Source organism: Lissotriton helveticus, chromosome 6 (genome assembly GCF_964261635.1).
Source record: "Lissotriton helveticus chromosome 6, aLisHel1.1, whole genome shotgun sequence".
Lineage (NCBI taxonomy): Eukaryota > Metazoa > Chordata > Amphibia > Caudata > Salamandridae > Lissotriton > Lissotriton helveticus.
In genome coordinates, this window is record NC_136067.1 from 774,245,843 (window position 1) to 774,268,552 (window position 22,710).

Below are 22,710 nucleotides of genomic sequence, written 5' to 3' on the forward strand. Positions count from 1 at the left end.
CCGATTCAGGTCTCCATTGCGCGCAAATGCATTGTGCGTATTCATCGAATGTCCAAAGACCGGCCACTCTATTCCTCACTGCTACCCTTGGTGGGTCTTCCTTGTGGGGAAACACATTACACTACTAGAGCCCTACAGACATGGACAGATCATGACGTGACGGAGGTGGAAGCGTTGTTCCACGATGGGCAATTGTGCACCTATGAGCAGCTGGTTGAATGGTATGACCTCCCACGAGGACAATTTCTTATGCACAGACAACTTTTAGATAGCACGCGACCGTTCTGGGGTCTGCGAGATGGTGAACCGCCCACACACCCGGTGCTCCACACGATCGTCCGCTTGGAGACCGGCAGACACCTAGTTACATGGCACTACAAGGCCATCAGGGAGTTAACCAATGTTTCCCTAGATACTTTGCATCAATCCTTGGAAGACGACGTCGGCAGGTTGTTCCATGACACGGAATGGACACGCGCTTTGGAATACACAAAGAAAGTGTCCAGAAACGCACGGTTTAAAAACATACAATTTAACGTACTCCACCGGGCTTACCTCACTCCGGACAGGCTCCACCGGTACTACCCGGACACACAATTTAACTGCCCACGTTGTCAACTACCGGAAGCGAACTTCCGACACATGTTCTGGGACTGCCCCTCCCTGCAATGGTACTGGACCACGGTACACCAAACACTCCTTGCACTGGTCAGCTTACCGCACATTAACTCCTGGGAAGTCTGTGCGCTGGGGACCTACAAACGTAAGAAATCTGAGAAGGTACACTGGCGATTTGCATCCCTTGCCCTGCAACTGGCGAAGCGAGCCATCGCTATGCACTGGAGGGTCCCTTCGGGCCCCCTGGAAGCAGCCTGGATTGGAGCGATGAGCAAATGGGGGGCAGCAGAGGAAGACATTATACGGGAAGAGGAGGTGAGGGGAACGCGCAAACATCCCATCTCCCTGGAATGGGCACAGTTGCTCATACAATTTAAACAATAGACAACCCGGACAACGCACCAGAACCATCCCCACCTCACACCCACGTTTCCCCACAACACCCCGACCGCCCCTCGTTAAATGCCCAGAGATGAAGTTCCACGCCACTTCGACGTGACAGACTGAACGTCGATCCCCCTCGGCGACACGACCCGCCGCCCCTGGCGGAATGCCCCCCTCTGTCCCGGAAACCATCGAGGTCCCAACCCCCTAGGCCACAGACCCCGCCACCCTCAGCCCGCCATGTCCATTGGCCCCAGCCAGCCCGCCGTGCGCTCTCCCACTGCCCATAGATCTAGGAAGAGTTTATCCCCACAGATCCACACTTCGTTTTCAATCGGTAGTTTGGACACCGACGCACACTTCATTTCCCACAACTGCCACTTTAGTAAAGGTTTGCATAAACACACACGGGGACCACATTCACACCAACCCCCGCCAGCACGCAGCTTTAGGGACGAATCGTAAGAAGTCATATCACGATACCATTAGTTTCCTAGCCTGCAATCCCGAGGAACATGGGGTACAATTTTGCTGGACGGGATAGCATTTACACGTTACAGATAACTTTCAATTGTGAATTTTATGTAACTCTTCAATGTGTGACAATTCGGATACATGATTGATGTAGGGGCTTTAACCTGTGAAACCTTAATAAAAAGATTTCAACAAAAATAAAAATTGAAAAAGTTGCCCCAAACCTCGAGAGAATATGGGCCAACGACAGATTGCTACAAGAAAGTGAAGCTCAACAATGGACCCCCATGTCATGCTGGTGTGACTTTGTTGAATACCTTAACATTTTGATCATAAGACATGAAAAATCACTCCATGACAGCACAAAGGCAATAGCTCTGTCAAGTGTTTAAATATAAATTGAGTCAGACTTGAGCAACTAGAAACCCTTGAGTGGTCCGTCCACGCATTTCTGTGCATGTACCTCAAAACCACCCACTGTACCATTTGCTGAGCCCCACTCTCTGCGCTATATGGCTTTGCCCTTAAAAGGTACCAACCCCTCTGAGGAAGAGTGACAAACAACCAGCACAAAAGAGTGCTAAAGAAGTAGGAGTGCAAACACTTGGATGAGTGTCATAGGGAGAGCATGCCCCATTTTGCAGTTGGGTTTGCTGACTTATTTCGCAGGGGTAAGTAGAGGACTCCCTATGAATGCGCTGCCAGGACAAGCCTATGAATGGGCGGCCAGGACAATCACAGAATGCAAGTGCACCACCGCACAGCAAGGTGAAAGAGTAACCAGAAATATATCCATGTTCAAAAGCATCAAGAATGTACCAGGAGACATATAGGTAGTAAGACCCAAACAACACCGACCCATGGAGCAGGCAAGCAATGGTGAATCCCCAACAGTCTCTGCTGGATCCTTACCAGCAGGACCTTATCCACTGAAACACCACTCTGGCCACAGGTCCCACCAGGAGAGGTGATAGACACTAAATGCATTGACATTGATGCACATTGCCTCTGCTAATTTTTCCTTCTCCTATTTTTATTAGGACCTAATCACTGCTTTTGGGATTCAAGGGATGGCAAACCTGGGCGCCGAGCACTAGTTGGCAGGCACTACAAAAACGTATTACATGATTCTCTCATTGTCCTTGAGACAGGGCGTGTTTCTACATTTCAGGGTCCTTTCCATCAACCATCGTGCTTGTGAGGAGAGGTACCCTGAGGGGCCTGCTAATCTTGTATAGCAATGGAACTGCCCAATATGAACCGGCCCCTGTAATGGTTAGGGCCCTAGGCCCTCATGCAGCCATATATGGACGCAGACACGTAGTTGGTTATGTCTGGAACTGGCCCAGGGCACGTGCGCCCAGCCCCTTTTATTAGAATGGTCACCGGACCAGTGACACCTCTGGGTGGGTGTAGGGTGTGCGTGGAAACCAGCCCTCAAGGAGTGACTGGTGGAAGCACATTCTTGTAGAGACACTGTGCCGTGACCAGCAGGTCACTACAGGGCCCACCATAATTTGCTGAACTCCCTGGGTCATATGGATTTGTCTGCAACCTGACTGAAGAACCTAGGTTTAAGCCCTGGAAGATTAAATTAGCCTTTCAACCTTCCAGTGTTAATAAAGTGAGTAGCACAGAGATGGGCAACATTAACCTAGGAATGTTATTGTTACAAAGAAAATAATGGATTGAATGCTTTAAAATGACAGACACACAAATATGTATTTTGTAACCACGGTGATTCACGTTGTACTGAAAGCATTGTCTCAAAAGTAATTTTGTTAATGGCATCACCACAAACCACAGGAGAGGGATTCAGAGAAGGTACTCTTTTGGCTAGCTTTACTTTTTATTTCATCATTAGAGCAACGTGAAACATCTGTACAGGCTTAGTTTCAGTTATAAAATGCACGTTGTTTTATTTAAACAAAAAACGCAACTTATGTTTTAAATGAAAAAGCCAAGCAGTCTTGTACAGTACGTTGCAAGGGAACTGTTTTTCACTTTTTTCTTAAGCACACCAGTTACACTCTTAGGACACGAATACTGTTGCTTTTAATTCACCATTCAAAGATGGCCAGCGCGTTTTCATTCGCAGGCCAGAGGCATCAGTATTCCAACCCTCTTCCTGCTTTCAGTCAGTGAGTCAAGTAACCCAACCCCTCACCTCAGTCACTCCACAGAAGCATATCCTCGGGAGGCGCCGGTGTACGGTACTACAGCAGCCGAAGCCTCCCCGGAGTAAGGACGCAGCGCCTCACCATGGCCTCTCAGAAAGTGGCGCCCGCCAACGCGCAGTTTGCGTTCACCTTCTACAAGCATGTCGCCGCCGCGGCGCAGTCCAAGAACATATTCTTCTCTCCCGTCAGCATCTCCACCGCCTTGGCCATGCTGTCGGTGGGGGCCCGCGCCGGCACCCTCTCTCAGATGGTGGAGTGCTTGGGGTTCCCTCCCGGCGAGCTACCCTTGGAGGAGGTGCACGCCGGCTTCCACCACCTGCTGCAGGTGCTCAACGACCCCGGCAGCCAGCTGCAGCTGCACACCGGCAACGCCCTCTTCATCCGCGAGGGCGTCGAGCTGCTGCGCCCCTTCCTGGACGAGCTGAAGCAGAACTACCAGTCCCAAGCCTTCTCCACCGATTTCCAAAATGAGGAGAAGGCCAAGAAGCAGATCAATGGTTACGTCGAGGAGCAGACGAAGGGCAAAATTGTCGATTTGCTCAGCAGCCTGGACACAAGGACTGTGCTGGTTCTCATCAACTACATTTACTTCAGAGGTAAGATGTCTTATGCGCGAATGAAACCGCACGAGCTTAATGTCACTTTTGCAAAGTAGATTTATGCTCATTGCATAACAAAGAAGCCATCCGTTTTCAGGTTGGTTATTATTTAAAGACAGGCGTGCTTGGTTATTATTATTGATTATTTCTTTTTTTCCTTCATGTTTGCCGGCTTTGCGGGATTTGGGAAAAGTACTTAAACATTTGAAAGCATACTTTTTCACGAGCAGTATATTTGGAAAACTTATCTGAAAGTGTCTACCTGTCCTCTTTGACTTTCATGCTCAAAAGTAATCGGATTAATTTTTTTAGATTACTTGTTATGCATTCCCATTTTGTACTAAGACAATAAAAAGTAAATCACCTGTAACTGTGTGAGGATGGCTGTGTGCAAATGACTTTATAATGGCTGATTTCTGTCTGCCACTTTTTATACAAACTAGTGTAGCAATAGTTAGTTGCTTGTTCTGTAAGCGCCGGGAAGCCCGTTGTGGGTAGCTGTGCGCTCTATAAGAACTTTTTAATATTAATAACAGTGCTGCTGTATGTTAGACTGCATTTTATGCAGCGTCCTTGAATTGCCGTGCCTTTCTTGCGTTTCACATCTATAAAAGCTCGGTATTTACCTAGTCCTATCACCTCCACAAAGCTGTACAAAAGATGGTATTTGCATTGCTTGGCAGAAAAAAAAACCATTGTTTGCAAAGGGCGCTGTGTCCTTCACGTACTGCTGAACTACATTTCTTTTAGTAGTGTAAATAGCTCCAAGATTCTCTGACGTGTAGTTTTCTTAACAAAAATGTTCTTCATACTAAGTCTGGGTGTGAACTTTTATCTAGAGAAACCCGCAGCCTCGTCAGTCAGTGCCTGGGAGACAGCTGCACCCTTGTGCTGAAGTCCAGGGAGATTGAAGGCGTAGGCAGTAGTTTCTATGTAATCCCTACTCATTCAGCGGTATCTTTGAACTCGCTGCGCCCATTGGCTGCCATCCAGGTGATCTCTGATGGTTAACATTACACCAGCAGGCACTTTTCACTCCCTTTTATATTTTTTAGATTTCTAGCACCAGTAGCCAAGGTTTTCAAATAGTATTCAGATATTGTATTTATAGAGCTATTCGTATGCCATTGTGGCTATTTTCGGAAGGTTAGCTCGCTGCACTATTGGGGAGCGTTCAATTGGCCAAGCCTTGTATTCGTTGTGATTTGCTGTGGGGTGAATTTTGATGACCAGAGAGGTGCTTATTGTGCCCTCCAGAGGCAGCCTCAACCGGTGTGCGATGCAGGGGGAGGTGCGAATGATAGTTAGACGTGCAGCAAATACTATTTAGGACTGAAATATATAGACCATGACACAGCACCGACCTAGTCGTAGGGACATCTGAGTGTAGTGTGCCCATGTAATCAGAAAAGGGCCAGAAATCAACAGGGCAACATGCACAAGGTGGAGATGATGTGAAATGTAGCATGGGAGTTGGTGACATGAGCAGTAGCGATGCACCTTTTTAAAGAAAGGGATGCTGCGTGCTACTGTACAAGTGTATCCCCTCGAGTGGAGGGACGTGACGAGCAGGCAAGGTTGGCAATCTGAGCAGGAACGAAGAACCTCTAAAAGGCCTAGAGTTCACCTACTTCTGCTGGCTGAAGGAAGCCAACACTTCTACCAAGGGTTTCTGCAGGACTTTAAGTGGGATGAAAAACTGGGGGAGGTGGTCTCAAAGGGGCGTGGCGAATGTAATTAAGGGCGTGACTTAAAAACACATAGCCAAAAATCTGGGCTTAGCGTAGTGTGCCGCCCAACTAGTTTTTTGCTGTTTCTGTCATTGCATCCAGATATATGATATTACAAGTAACATCATACCTACAACCAGGCAGGACTATTGGCTTGGTCAATGGTTGTTAGTTGCAGAAGATAAATAAGCAGCAACTATGGCTTGTTACATACAATATTGAAAAAGCTTCCACTTATAGCCTTGGTGACACCACAACAATGTTGCTGCTCCTGAGTTTAAAAAATAGAAGGGAAATCCAGAGACAAAATTACTCTTAAGGATTTCCCTTCCCCTACAACCCTCACCTGGCATGACCTCATGCCGTGACTTCTCCACTAGCGAGAAGTGAGCAGTGTGAGCAGCGCAAATGATGTACCTGCTGTCACTGCAGTCCCTAAAAAATCGGACCGTCTGTGCCAGGGCACAAAACAGAGCCCGATAGAGACCCGTTTCAAGGCCCCTTTAAACAAGCATTGGCATAGCCAATAGGTATTGCCTTTGGGAACTTAGAAGTGTTTAGCCAGAGATATTGACTTTACCTATGCCTTTAAGCTGTGCTGTGCTGTGCTGTACAGAAGTTTGCATCATGCTGAAAAGTTATAATAAATAAGTGTCAGAAGCATTTGTATTACCTTAGATATGACCAAAAAAGCATTATGTACAACTAAATGACCATATTAAAAAAGTATTAAAAATAATGTCTTGAGTTTTTTTTTTGTCCTTTCAATGCAGGCAACTTGTATCTGCCTGTCCCAATGGTTGTTTGTTGTGGGTTTTTTTTGTTATGGGGGGCATAAATAACAGGAGGGTGAAGGTCAGTCAGTCAGTCAGTGAGAGAGTCAGTCAGTCAGTGAGAGAGTCAGTCAGTCAGTGAGAGAGTCAGTCAGTCAGTGAGAGAGTCAGTCAGTCAGTGAGAGAGTCAGTCAGTCAGTGAGAGAGTCAGTCAGTCAGTGAGAGAGTCAGTGAGAGAGTCAGTCTTTAAGCGAGGGTCAGTCTTTAAGCGAGGGTCTGTCAGTGAAGAGGGTCAGTCTTTAAGCGAGGGTCTGTCAGTGAAAGAGGGTCTGTCGGTGAGAGAGAGAGAATGAGTCACTCAGTAAGAGAGAGAGTGGGAGAGGGAGTGTCCGTGCGAGAGAGTGTCTGTGAGGGAGCGTCTGCGAGAGAGTGAGAGAGTGTCTGCGAGAGTCTGTGAGAGAGTGTCTGTGAGATAATGTCTGTGAGAGAGTGTCAGTGTCTGTGAGATAATGTCTGTAAGAGAGTGTCAGTGTCTGTGAGATAATGTCTGTGAGAGAGTGTCTGTGATATAATGTCTGTGAGATAATGTCTGTGAGAGTGAGAGACTCTTTAGTGGCGAGTAGGGTCAGGATGTAATTAACAGTAATAGATGGAAAGCCTGAGTGCAATATGACAATTCCCAAAAGCAGGTAACGCTCAAGATTGCTATTGAGAACTCAATTAGCAAAGATCACCAAGTAATTACTCAAAAACAATCACTGAAGTTGCATAAATAATTAAACATTGTATGTCTTTCGGTAATATGTAGAAATCATAAACCATGAAAGACCCATCAATTCATGACATCCCAACAGAAAAACGTATATTATAATTGAGGAGATAGGACGGTGATGTGCACCTGCGGGAACTTCATTGGGAATCATACACGGCTAAGCTTGGTCAGCCGGGAAGCGCTAGAAGGGAGGCAGATGGCCGCTGCGCGCGTGAACGCAACCACTAGGCCACCAAAAGCATGCTGCGGCAGCACTTTGAAAACCCAGATACTAAATGTCTCGGATCAGCGTATGCGCTGGCTCAGCGAGACCTAAAAACTGCTGTTGCTCAGCACCGGTGAGACCCGGCCCACTTAAAGCCCTGGGTTATTGCCCCAAACCCTTCTCACACTCCCAAAGGAGTGCAAGCAGTAGGCAGGTGAACTCTAGTCGTGCCTTAGCCCCTTCTCAGAGTGGCATCTCACCTTTGAAGAGTGACACACTGGTAGATTACTGCACTGACAGAGCGAGAGAGTTGTCCTTCCCAGTGTTAACGACCCCTCACCTTGTAAATTCAGTGCATTCTTAGATCCCAGAGACCACCTTTCTAGTTGACAAGAGGAGGCATAGTCCTGCCCTTTTCAAATCTCCTTCTGGACAACTTCCACTTTCATTAGGTCGAGCCTGCAGGAAGCGTGCATGCGCTGTTGCTTGGCAACAACTTACTGTATTAAAAAAAAACGAACCTTAAAAGAAAGTCTCTAAAAGGGACTTTAAGCTTGTCCAGTGCTGTTTTCACTTGTGTACTTTCACTGTTCCCATTACTAATCCTGACATGGAGACTGTTGCCCTGGCTGAAAAATGACAGGGTTGCTGGACGGCACCCTATTAGTAGGGCCAGCTGCAGCTCTCTGGTCCGGTCATTTTTCCTGCAGTTAAAACTGTTATCAAGACTGCAGCCCATTTACATGTTCACTGCTCCTTTGTAATGTACTCCTCTGCAATTTTCTTTCACTCCGCTACAACCAACTACAGTCTACCTCCAATCTATCCCCCTTCAGCCTAACCCAATATACCTCATGCCAATCTACACCTCTCACTATAGTGTACCCCAGTCTACCCCAATGACACTACTATTACACTCTGCACCAATTTACCCCAATCTACCCCACTACAATCTACTCCACTCCAATTGACTGCACCTCATCTACCACTCTAGCCCACCCCAATCTACCCCGCTTTATTCCACCCCACTCTATTCAACTGTACCCCACGCCAATCTATCCCACTGCACTCTCACAATCTACTCCTCCCCAATGTACACCAATCTACATCACTCTAACCCACTCCACTCTACACCAGTCTAACCCACTACACTGTACTCCACTCAACTAGACCTTAATGTGCCTCACTCAACTTTACCCCACTCCAACCCACCCTCTCCACTCCACTACAGTCAACCTCAATCGTCCCTACTCCACTCTACCCAATACACCCCACGCTACCCCAATCTACCCCACTCACTCTATCCTAATCTACCCCTACTCCATTCCAAACCAGTGCATCCCACTCTACGCCACTCAATCTTAATCTATCCCACTTAACTCCACCCCAATCCAATCTACCCAAATCTAATCGATCCCACTACAATCTGCCCCAATCTATCCAACTCCAGTCCACTTTACCCCACTACAGTCTACCCCAATTCACCCCACTCCAGTTGGCCCCAATGTACCCCACTCCACCCCAATCACTCCACTCTACCCCAATCTCACACCCCACTCTACTCAAGCCAGCCCACTCCACCCCACTTCAATCAACACCACTCCACTCTTACTCTACCCCACTCTAGTCTACCCACTCCACTACAGTCTACCCCAATGTACCCAACTCCAATACACCCCAGTACACCACTCTAACCCACTTCACTCTACCCCAATGTGCCCTAATCGACCTACCCCACTCTTCTCTTCCTCACTCTACCCCCACTCAGTCTACCCCATTCCAATCTACCACACTATAATCTACTCCACTCCACTTTACCCCTTTCAAATCTCACGACTCCGATTGAACCTAATTTACCTCACTCCAATCTACCCCACTCCAATCTATTCCACTCTACCCTCACTCCATCCTAATACACTCTACCCCAGTCCACCCCTTCCACTCTACCACAGTCTACCCCACTCCAATCTCCTCCACTCCACTACAATATACCCCATCCACCCCTTTCTACCCCACTTTGATTCACCCCACTTCACTCCACTACAATCTACCACGCTCCAATCTACATGAGCATACCTCACAGTACCTCACTTCACTCTGAACCAATCTGCCCTACCCCAATCTACTCCACCCCAATATACCCCACTCTACCTCACTCTAACTCACTACACTCAACCTCACTCCAATCTAACCCACACCACTCCAATCTACTCTACCCCACTCTAAGCTACCCCTCTCTACCCTACTTCAATGTAACCCACTGCATTCTACTTGTCTGCAATCTACCCCAACCATATCTATTCGATTCTACCCCACTCAATGCCACACCAATCTATCCACTCTAATTACTTCACTACAATCTACCCTGCTCTACCCAATTTACCCCACCCAAATCCACCTCCCTCTACCCAAGAGACCACAGTCCAATCTACTCCACTACACTGCAATCTAGACTAATATACCCCACCCTACACCAATCTACCCCATTGTGGTGACCGGATATTTTGCCCTGTTTCTTGAGTGATGGTGACTGTGGTCTACTACCATCTTAGTATAGTGGATAGATCCCTATTTGTAGTCTATTCTTAGGGTTTGCCTATCGACTTTAACATGATTCAGTGCCCCTTTCATTAAATTTGGTCCTGAAAACTTACATTAGAAGATAGAAGCTTTATTCTTGATTCAATATTATCTATTGGTAGGGCTTGCCTATGCGCTTTGACAGAGCTGTACGTCTCTTTCATCTTTTTCAGGCCTGCAAGGCCCAAACGAGAGAGACTCCATTTTCCTTTTCGTCTCGGTTGTCTGAGGCGTTTGTAGGTCAAGAGTGATAGTTATGAGCTGTTGTTCGCTGGAGAGGAACCGGTCAGAGCTGGCCCTTATCGGAAGAATGTAGATGGGGCTCGAGTTCAAGACGCAACAGGTGGCCGCTGTGGGAGCGTTGAGAGCTCTGGGCCTGGTACAGAAGTCTGGTGGGCGGCAGGTTACTGTCTGGAAATTTCCACGAACGAAGGGCTCTCTATATTATCGAAATGAAGCAAGGTAGAGGGGGCAGACGATTCTTGAAAGAGAGGCGAGACAGATGATTCTTAGCCACACTGATGATCCTTTGGAGAGACCGGAGTTATATCAATCGGTCTGTTAGAGTAGTTGGAGCTAGTTTGTGGCCAATATCGGCATACATAGAATGAAGAAGTTAGTCGACGGTTGGTTCTCAGAATAGTGGAACTTATATCAGCGGAGTGAAGCTTGAAAGTGAAGACAGTCCACGGGAGAAAGAGGAGAAGAGAAGTCAGTGCAGATTGGACGGTGCAAAGCTGAGAGATAGAGGCGAAGACCAGAGAAGGGTTCCAGTGCTTTGAAGGGGTGACGGAGGTGGAGGTGCATAGCGGTGCAGATGTGTATCCGTGAGTGCAGAGCAGAGTCTGAGATGAGCCAAGGCACGAATGAGAGAGGGACCCAGACGTCAGCCAGTCGGACCACGTAATTATAAGGTGAAGTCTGTCCTGCTATTATAGTGCGCAGATATATGCTAATTCTTTCTTTCCTTTTCAGGCTATTCTTAGAATTATTGGGTGCTAGTATGAATGCAATGTTTATTTTTACTGTTTAATAAAGGGACCCCAGTTCTTAACCCCTTCGACGCTCATGACGAGCTGGGCTCGTCATGGCGTAGCCTCCTCGCACGCTCATGACGAGCCCAGCTCGTCACGTAAAGTGCGATTACGAGAAACCCAGCGTACGGGCGGAATTCCGCCTGCACGCATGCGGTTAAAAGAATATATTTGTGTATTGTTGTCATAATAAAGTTAACCTTTCTTCGATCCAGATGCTGATGAATGGAAGGATGGGTACGTTCCCTTCCACCAAGGTAGCTGTCGACGGGAGGGGGAGTTAACCGAGTTAGACTTCAATGTCCAAATGTGGTGATTAGCTATAATAAATCATACAAGATAGATACTTCTAGTAGATATCAGATACTCAGAAAATTCCCCGAGAGAGAGAGAGAGAGCACGAGGTATTATTAGGACCAATGAGCTGCCTTCCAAAAGGCGTGAAGGTAGAGTAGTTCGGGCAGGAGCCGCGGGGCTACCAATGGAGATATAGAGAGAACTGCCTTCCGAGAAGCATGGAGGTAGAATAACTCCGGTAGGGACCGTGGGGCTAGGGAGTGTGGAGAGCTGCCTTCCGAAAGGCAAGAAGGTAGAGTGACTCAGTCCGGATTGTCGTGGGGTCACAAGTGAGGATATCATAAATAAGCTGCCCACCAATGAGAGAGGGGGTAGGTCAACCCAAGCCAGAGTGCTTTGGGGTTGTGCAGGTAAGATAATAGGACATAGGTTGGAATTCCGTAGTTTCTTTAGGACTTAGTTGTATGGTAGTAGTATAAAAGTGTATGTACAGTGGGTTCCCCATTCCCAGGTAAGTACCCCAGGTACTGTTGTAGATAGGGACAGGGAAGGGATGATGTTACGTGGTGGCCGGGTGTGTAGTATTTAGGGTAGGCTGCTAGCTTGACCAGAGAATTCGGCTACTACACCCATTCAAATTTACCCCACTGTATCCCAGTCAACTCCATTCCAGTCTACCCCTCAACTTGAATGTACCCTAACTCACTGTACCCCAATCTACCATGCTCCCCTCTACCCAGTCTTCTCCATTCCACTGTACCCCAGCCTACTCCACCCCAAGCTACCCCACCCCAATCTACCCCAATCGACCCCACTCTACCTCACTCCACTCTACCCTAACACACTACATTGTATACCAATCTACTCCAGTCTACCCCACACTCATCTACCCACTACTACTCTTACTCCACTCTACTCCAGTTCACCCCACTCTACACCAGTCTGCTCCACCCCACTCTACCCTACCCCAATCCATCCTGATATACCCTCATCTACCCCCTCCACTACTATCTAACCCACCCTACACCACTACAATTTACCCCACTCTACACCAACCTACCCTACTGTATCCTGATCTACCCCACTCCACCCAACTCCACTACAATCTACTCCGCTAAAATGTACCCCACTCTACCCCAATTTACCCAACTCCAATCTACCCCAGTCTACTCTAGTATTCCCTACCCCACCCTTTCCTACTCCAGTCTAACCCACTCTAATCTACCCCACTCTTCCCCAGTGTACCCCAATCTACTCCACCCCATTCTCCCCTAATCTACCCCACCTAAATCTAACCCACTACATTCTACCCCAGTTGACCCTACCCTGCTTCACTCCACTCTAACCCAGCAGCGCCTCCTCCGCTAAGGTAGAGTGTCACCCCACTGCTTTAAAGCAGTGCAAAAGAAAAATAAAATGATAAAAACGAAACGTTATCATTAGTGTTGCAGTTGCACTGCACCCAGGTTAAGTTAGGACGGTGGCCGGCTTGTGTGACGTCGCGTAAAGAGGAGTAGTGGCTGCATCTTAGTGCGAATGACGGTTTGGCTGGCCGTCTCAGGCCGGCCAAACCGTCATGCACACTTTGCATGTTCTCCACAGGCTGTATTCCACAGCTTGGGTGGAGAAAATGCCCAACCTCCCAGTCTTTCTCTGAGCGCTGAACCTCGGGATCAATCACACCACTGCTGTAAAGCAGAATTGTGATTGGTCAGGGAAGTCTGGGAGCCTGGGTGTTACTTGGTTCCTGTGTCAGAGGAGAGGTGGCGACGGCTACCAGCAGGTACGTTTTCTTCTCTTCTTTTTTTTTTTTTTTTCTTCCCTTATCCACGCCACCGTTCCCTATGAGCCGACCATATCTACTCCACTACAATCTAGCCTGATCTACCCCACTCCAATTTACCCCGCTATACCTCAAACTACCCCACTCAAGTCCAATCTATCCCACTCTAACCAATCTATCCCCTCCACTCTAACCCATGACATTGCACCACAATCTACTCCACTCAACTCTACACCAATCTACCCCACTCCTCTACAATCTACCCCAACCTGTTCTACCCCAATTTACCCTCTCTCATCTACCCCACTTCACCACAATATACCCCTATTTATCCCAATCTGCCTCACCTCAATCCACCCCACTCTACCCCCAATTGACCCCACCCAGTGTAGCCTAATCTACCCCTCTCCACTATAATTTAGTCCAGTCTACCCACTCAATCTACCCACTCCAGTATACCCCACTCCACTCCACCCCACTACAATCTACCTCACTATACTCTACCCCTCCAGTCTACCCCACTGCACTCTACCCTACTGTACCCCAATCTACTCCACCTCAATCCTTTCTACTCCACTACAATCTGCCCCACTCCACCCTATCTACCCCACTCTACTCTACCCCTTCTACTCTACCCCAGTCGACCCCACTCTACCCCAATCTACACCACTCAATCCCCTCTTCCCACCTCATTCTACCCCACTCCACTACAATCTACCCCACTCCTATCATTCCCCACCCCTCTCCTATCCTTCCCTACCCCTCCTCTCCCCTCTACCCCACCCTAATCTACATAAATCTACCCCTTCTCTACCCAAGTCTACCCAACCCAATATTCCCAACTCCACTCTACTCTCTCGCAATCTATCCCACTCCACTCAACAATCTACACTAATCTACCCCACTCCACTCTGCCCAAATCTACGTAACCGCAAACTACCCTACTTCAGTCTCCCACACTCTGCCCCATCTACCCTACCACAATCTACCCCACTCCACTGTACCCTAATCTACTTCACTCCAATCTACGCCAGTCCAAACTACTCCATCCCAATCTACCCCCTGTATCCCACTCCAATCTACCCACTCTACTCCAATCTACCCACCCCAATTCACCCCAATCGACCCCAGTCTTATCTACTCCATTCTACCACACTCCCAGTCCACTCTACCCCATTCCACCCCACTCTACCCCATTGTACTCTACCCCACTCCAATCAACACCAGTCTGTCCACCTCTTCAATCTACCCCACACTATCCCACTCTACCCCACACAACCTTTCTCTCCCCCGTTCTACTCCACTCCATTCCATCTCAATCTACCCCACTGTACTCTACACCACTCAAATCAACACCAGTCTGCCCACCTCCCAAAATCTATCCCACTCTACCTCAATCAACCCCACCCCACACAACCTTCCTCTCCCCATTCTACTCCACTCCATCTCAATCTACCTCACTTTACTCTACTCCAGTGTACCACACTTTACCACAGTCTGCCCCACTCTACTCTACCCCAATCTACTCTACCCCATTCAATCCCACCTCACTCTATGCCTCTCTTCACAACTTTACCCACTTTACCCTACTCCACCCCAATCTACCCAACTTTACTCTATCCCAATCTACCCAATCCATTTTATCCCAAGGTATCCCACTCCAGTGTACCCCACTATAGCCTGCTGCACTCTACCCCAATCCACTCTAGCCACTCCAATCTACCCACTCCAATCTACCCCACTCCATCCTACTGCCATCCACCCAAACCTCCAGGAAAGGAGGTCTCTTGCTGTTTTTTGACTTCTAAATTACTGCATTAATCAGGGTTCGGTGGTCCTGTCTTGATTCTGGGACCCAGTACCACTGCACCCGCTGCAGCAATGGAAGATACGCCCCTGAACATGTAGGGACATTTTTTTTTAACGATATGAGGACCGCCACTGCGAACCAGATTGTGCTACTACAAACCTGTAATAAGAGTTCTATTTCATACTCTGACTTTTGCTGCAATGTTTCTCTTTTACAACTCCGTAAGTCCAGAGCCTTCAAGTTGTGGATCCTCTAGAAGGAAACAAATTTACTACATGACTTTCTTCCCCATGTACTCTATTAATGCACTAATATATTTGCCTCAATTTCCTGTACAACCCTGCAAGTTACAGAGGAAGTGCCAGTATAAAGCCACAACAGCATTGCTACAAAGGAAATAAATATTACTTTCCTGTGCCACTACATACTCTATTGGTAAACTCACATTATTGCTATGACTGCTTCCTACCCCAGCACACTAACACTCAGTATATGCTACCCCCTTGTTATGGCTGTATTCCATTTCTACCCTTACACTTCTCTACTGTTTTCCCCTCTTGGTTGCCTTCTTTTTCAGGTTTTTTTTTCACAACAAAATTTTTATTGACTGGTCAGAGAGAAGCATACACGTGGCTCTCCACAGGCAGGAGAGTGCCACCAAATATCAAGACATGTTTTTGCATCATCACAAATCTCAAACCATGATACGGGTCAAGCAACCCCCCCCCCCCCTACCCTCCGCCCCCATCCCCAACAACCCAACTACCCACCTCTTATCCCTCCCTAACCCTTTGCACGTGATTATATGAAACCTTCATCACCTGGTCTTAACGTGTCCGGTACCGTGTATCTCCCTAGGTCTGTGGGGCACTCGCCTCCTGCCGTTCATCCTCCAGTTCTATCGGAGGGTCCAGGAGCAGTCTCCTATACTCCGCCCACCTCTTCCAGATCTTATAATGCTTACGGGGGCATCCTCTGGCCTCGAACACTGGGCGCTCCAGCCCCATAAAGTAGTCTAAGCCAGCCTTCCATGCACACAGTGGGGGGGCTCGCACTCCCTTCCATGCCCGTGCCAGGTCCCTCTTGGCCACCACCAGTCCCAGCAGCAGGAGATGTCGCTTATAGATATTCCCCCCTACACCCTCCAGTACATGAAGAATCCCTAATCGAGGGGTGCGGGGCAGATCCCATCCCAACACCTCAGACAAACAAGTCCAGACACCATTCCAATATCTGGTAAGGCAAGCACAGGACCACACTGTATGCAACAACGTACCCCTTTCAACTCCACAGCGCAGGCACTCTGGGGATACAATCAGACCCGCCTTCCACAATCGCTCCCGGGTGTAGTAGGCTCTGTGTAGGTATTTGAATTGGATGAAACGGAGTCGCATCGCAATGGCTGTCCCTCGCGGGGACTCCAGAGCCTGCCTCCAATCATCTTCGTCCAAGGGTCCAATGTCTTTCTCCCAGGCGTCTTTAAGGGGAAGTAGGGAGGAGGAACAGTGAGTGACTAGGGTTTGATAGATGCGGGATACCTTCTTATCGCCGAGGTCCCCCATAAAGATTTTCGCCTCCACTGGGCTGAATTCCGGCAGCGACTCCAAGCCAGCAATATTAGGTGCCAGCGCATGGCGAAATTGAAGATAGCGATAGAATTGGGTCGTGGGCATATGGAACTCGGTCTGGAGCTCCTTGGAACGACTTCAGGGTGACCCCAGACAGTACATGTCCTAGCGACGAGATTCCGATGGCATCCCATCCACCGAACCCGGTCAAAGAGGCCAACCCGGGAAGCCGTCCATTCTGCCACAGCGGAGTCTCCGCCGTAAGCCTACCCCACCAGCCCATGCGACGCAGCGCCTGTCGCCAAATAGCAAACACCACACGCGAGACACTCGGAAGCCTTCTTCGTAGTTTGGCCGAGTACAAAATCGTGTGCAGAGTGCTGTCGCCCATCAATGAGCGCTCCAGGGCATATGCCGGGTCTCCCCTGTCCCCATACCACCATTCATTGAGTATAAGCAGGTGAGAGGCCTGATAATAAGACAGGAGGTCCGACGTGGCTAAGCCACCACAATATGTGGACAGGAAGCAAGTCCGCAGTGCCACCCTGGCAGCACCCCCTGCCCACAGAAAGCGGCCCAAGACCGAATTAACCTGCCGAAACCACTGAGGAGCGATAAGATGTGGATGGTTCTGCAGTTGGTATAGAAGGCGCGGAAGCGCGACCATTTTGAAAATGGCGGAGCGACCGAAGATAGTGAGGGGCATCCGGGACCATGTCTTAACATCCGTCTGGGCCCTCTCCCACACCGGGACCACGTTACGTTCCCAAGCAACAGCCGCGGAGTCGGAGAGGAACACTCCCAGATATTTCAAGCCCCCTACAGCCATCTGTAACTCCGACGCCCAGGAGTCAGCCACACTTCCGCCACCCAACACCCACAAGGTGGATTTACGTGGGTTGAGATAGAGGCCCGAAACCTCCCCGAAGACACGCATAATCTCCAAGACTCGAGGGCCCGATCTGTCTAAATTTGTAAGGAAGAAGAGGACATCGTCTGCATACAGTGCAATTCTATCAGTGAGTGTACCGCCCCATTCAAAGCCCCGCATCTGTGCGTCGATACGCACCCAGGGGCTCCATAGCGAGCGCGAATAAATATGGGGAGAGTGGGCACCCCTGCCGGGTCCCCCTGCCAATGGGGAATTTCTCGGATACCGCAACGGAGACGCGGACAGATGCCGTGATGTCCGTGTATAGTAGTTTGATGTAGGAAATAAACACCGGGCCCAAGTTGAGGCGAGGCAGGAGAGCGAACAGGTATGTCCAGCTGACTGAGTCAAAGGCTCTGTCAATATCCGCCAGTAGCAGTGCTGCCCTCTCCCCGTGTCCCTCACCGCATCAATCGCCGCCTGTGCCCGCCTGATATTGTGCCGCGTCGCCCTATGTGGCATGAAACCGGCCTGGTCCGGATGGACCAAGTCAGTCACATATGGGAGAAGGCGGTTCGCCAAGGCCTTAGCCAGCAGCTTAGCCTCAATGTTGAGCAAGGATATCGGGCGATAGGAGTCCCGTCTGTCCGGGGGCCTGCCGGGTTTTTGGAAGACTACAACTTCGGCATGTCACCAGTCAGCTGGCAGTCTGCCACGCGATCGCGCCGCCTCCAGTGCACGCAGGTAATGGGGACCCAATTGAAGGTGGAAATGTTTATAAAATTCACACGGGAACCCACTTGGCCCCGGCGCTTTCCCTGCGTTGAGCTGTCCCAACGCTTCTCCCAGTTCCTCCGCTGTCAGGGGGAGATCCAGGCTGCCTTGGTCTCATCAGAAACCGCCCTCGGTGGAAGGTCCCCAATAAATTTATCAATTGCGTCCGCCGATAGGCGGTCCCGCGGGGCATAGAGGTCCATATAATACTGGGCGAAGTTCGCCGCCAGCACCGCTGGGTCCATGATCGCCACTCCTTCCCCATCGGTGAGACCCGGCAGCGAGCGCGGCTGGACAGTGTATTGGCACAGCCTATGAAGCATGGTACAAGACTTGTCCCCCCACTGATATACTCTACTGCGCGTGGCCAGCCACGCTTGCCGAGCCTCATCCATCAGCAGAGATGCATACGACCGCTGCGCCTGCAGGAGCAATTTCAATGCTACGTCATCACCCCCTCCCCTGTACTGTTCTTCCAGAGTTTCCACCTGTGTGGCCGCCGCAGTGATGGCCCCTCTACGCTCCCGACGGGCCGCCGCACACCACGCAATATCTATACCTCTAATCGTGGGCTTCATGGCCTCCCAGACCACTACTGCGTCTACATCTTCCACTAAAATTTCCCGCCAGTAATGTGCAATCGCACTCCGCAAGTGTTGGACGAAGCCAGCCTGCTGAAGGTGCCACGAAGACATTCTCCACCGGAATGGCTGACGCTTCGTAAGCAGTTCGATCCTGACGGCCACCGGAGAGTGGTCAGATAGCCCTCTAGGCAAGATTCCAGCCTCCCGCACTCTGTCCAAGGACGCATAGGGCACAAAGACGTAATCCAGGCGCGAAAAGGAACCATGTACAGCCGACACCTAGGTGTATTCACGGGCCTTAGGATGCATATGACGCCACACATCCACCCAGCCCATTCCCTCCACCATCGCATTCAACCGGGTAGGGGCAGCAGCTGTCAAAACCCCTTGCATTCGTCGATGATCCATACAAACATCCATTACCTCATTCCAATCACCTCCCAGCACCGCCAAGGACTCGGGGATCTCAGCCCATACCGCAAACAGTTTCTCGGACAAGGACCACTGGAATGGCGGAGGGGCGTAGACACTCCCAAAAACCACAGGTTCAGCACCCACCATCCCTTTGATGAAAACGTATCGACCCTGTGGATCTATCCATTGTTTCTTGTGGACATAGGCCAACCTGCGATCTCAGCCCATACCGCAAACAGTTTCTCGGACAAGGACCACTGGAATGGCGGAGGGGCGTAGACACTCCCAAAAACCACAGGTTCAGCACCCACCATCCCTTTGATGAAAACGTATCGACCCTGTGGATCTATCCATTGTTTCTTGTGGACATAGGCCAACCTGCGATGCACTAACACAGCAACTCCCCTGGACCCCCTGGAGAACCCCGCATGATAGACCTGTTGGTAACCAAACCTCTGCAGGCTAAGTACTTTCGTTCCCAGCATGTGCGTTTCCTGCAACAATAATACATCTGCCACCTCCCTCTTCCCCCATCTCAGAATCGCCCCCCGTTTGATCTTGTCAAGCATTCCCCTGACATTCCAAGTAATCACACGCATAGACTCCCTGGGGAGCCCTTGGAGCGGCGCGTCAGCCATAGTCAAAGGTAGCAATCCGTGGCAGAGCCCTGGCACCACACCAAGGTACACAGCACCATCATTAGCAAAACATCAGATATCACGTGCAAACCCCCCGTCCTCCCCCCAAACCCCCCCAAAACAACAGCCCCACTGTCCAACGTGCCCCAAACTACACCCTCACCCCCTCTCAGCCCCCTGCTCCCCCCCCTATACCTCATGGAACTCAGAAGTATCTGTCGCGGCATGGGCAACCTCGGGCCCAAAACAGTGCCCAAGGCCAACCATACCAATGGATCCCAACTACCCCTGTGAACTATAGAACCTCCCCCCTCTCCTAGACAACGCCCACTTATGTAGGAGGCAGGTAGCCCCTATGCAGGAGCACCCCGAACCCTTCCCCACAACCCCACACATAGCACAACAAAAATCAGCCTTAGCCGTATACTCAGCAGTCAATTTTCGGTACAGTGGAACACTGCGGAGCAGCTCCTCTCGGCCGGGGTTCATGGTAGACGTAGACGGGCATATGTCCCCACCGCCTGTCAGCGGCCTCTTCCAGAGTGATCAGAGTCAGTAGGCGCAGCAGAAGGAGATCCACTGCGAGAAGCGGACCGTTTCCGTGATCGTGACTTCCTATCTCTCCTGGTCCTGGCAGTCTGATCCCTCCGATCCTGCGACGGCTCTTGTGAACGTCCCGGGTTCAATCCAGGCTGGTCATGCGGCCTGATTCTCACCGTCTCATCGGTCCATTTGAAAACGGCCTCCGGGGTATCAAAAAAATTAGTACGGGTTTGAAAGATCACCCGTAGGCGAGCTGGATAGAGCAATGAGTACTGAATCTTCAGGCCCCGGAGTTTCGCCTTGGCGGCAATAAAGGAGTGCCGCTGCTGTTGCACGAGTCTGGTGTAGTCCGGGAAGATCATAATTTTCTTATTTTCGAAAAGAAGTGAGTCTTTGGCCCTCATTTCCCGCAGAATGGTGTCTTTGTTGTGAAAGTTCAGAAGTTTAGCAATCACGGGTCTGGGTCTCTCTCCCGCCGGCGGCTTCTGCGTCAGGGCCCGATGGGCACGTTCGATCACGAAACAGCGGGACAGGGCCTCCGGGGGAGCCAACTCTCCAGCCACTGAGTCAGGAACTGTTCCATATTACCCTTCTCACACCCCTCCGGAAAGCCCACAAAGCGTAGGTTGTTTCTGCGCGCCCGCCCTTCGGCATCCTCGACTCGAAGCGCCAGGCCCCGTTGAATGTTTTCCATCGCCGCCATTTTCCGCTTCAGGGTCCCAACATCGTCTTCCACCACCGAGATCCTGGATTCAGTTTCAGTAATACGGGCCACAGCGTTGCGCAGATCTTGGCGCAACAGGGTCACGTCCGCTCCAACTGCCCCAATCTTGGCATCAAGCATGTCCCTAGACTGGGTGATCGCCGCCATGAGCGCCGCATTGTCCGGGGGCCCGAACCCTGGCCACCGGATGCCCCCTGACCCCCACTAGGGCCGGTATATTTGTCGATGGGGCCCTGTTTGGCGGGCCCACCCCCCCTCTGGTCATGGTGAGGCTCTCTTCAGGTGTCCCGGTCCTCAGGGCAGGCACCGGTTCTCTCAGCTAGGCGGTCCGCGTTGCAAGTCACAACCAAGGGAGGCACACAGTCCTGGACCAGCAGACCGCCTCAGTCCGCCTCCGGGGGGGGGGGGGCACACGCAGGACTCTCCAGGCCAAGCCACTGTCCAGTCAGGGTCACAGCTCCCAACGGACCGAGAGCCCACCTCGTCGCCTCCACTAGTGACTGCCAGCAACCCGGGGTCGGGCACCACTTCCAGGGAGATCCGGGGCAGGGGGCCTCCAGCCGACCAGAAGGACAGACAAGCGTTAAACCCCGCAGGCCAAGGAGCAGGCAGGGTCACACTCCGGGGGGCCGCAGCACTGGCCGTCTCACTGCAGCCTGGCGTCCCTCGCGCTGCCTCACGTGAGTCGCTAAAATCAAAATCGAGGCCCCGGTCTCCGGGCCTCCTCGTCGGTCACGGTCCACCCCGGAGGCTGCACTCACCCCCCCAGCTGCAGGATATGGCCACCTCCGTCACCTCCGCTCCGTGGCAGGTTCAAGCCCCTGGTCGCGGGCCCCACCGTCGGCACCGCCCGCCGACACCGGGAGCTCCCGGCTGGAGACCCCCAAAATCGAGGCCCCGGCTCCACTCGCCGAGTGTAGGCCCCAGGCTGTCGCCGCCACTATCTCCGCCACCAATGATCCGAGCGCTCCGGATCCTTCACCGGAGAGCACCCCTCGCCAGTCTCTACCTCCGCTGCAAGTGTGGGTCGGGAGTTGGACTCGGGGGCCAGGATAAAATGACGGATCCGTAACGGGCCGGTGGGATCTCTAACAAGCCACGTCCACCATCTTCGCCCTCGAAGCCACGCCCCCCCTTCTTTTTCAGTTTTGATATACTGGAATATCTAGTGCCAGAATATAGGGAGACTATATTATGTGTTATGGTATTACATGAGTTGCAATTACATATTGTGATTGTGTTGAAGTAGTAAGACTGACCGTCCACTAAGTCACTCTCCTCCCTTTGGGAGGCAAAGGGAGTGATGGGACTTGATGTACAATGGTACATTGCCATTTCTAAGCAATGGGTGGATT

At 50.6% G+C, this 22,710-nt stretch overlaps 1 protein-coding gene across 1 annotated transcript in view; it reads left to right on the forward strand.

Annotated features, from left to right (window-relative positions):
* Positions 1–1,721: 1,721 nt before the first annotated feature.
* The window catches only part of LOC144762964 (alpha-1-antiproteinase-like), a 91,674-nt gene continuing 70,685 nt past the window's right edge, over positions 1,722–22,710 (forward strand). The window contains exon 1 of the mRNA XM_078648277.1: positions 1,722–4,252. Coding sequence (XP_078504403.1) covers positions 3,739–4,252 — 514 coding nt within the window. The 5' untranslated portion in view covers positions 1,722–3,738. The remainder of the gene's footprint in view (positions 4,253–22,710) is intronic.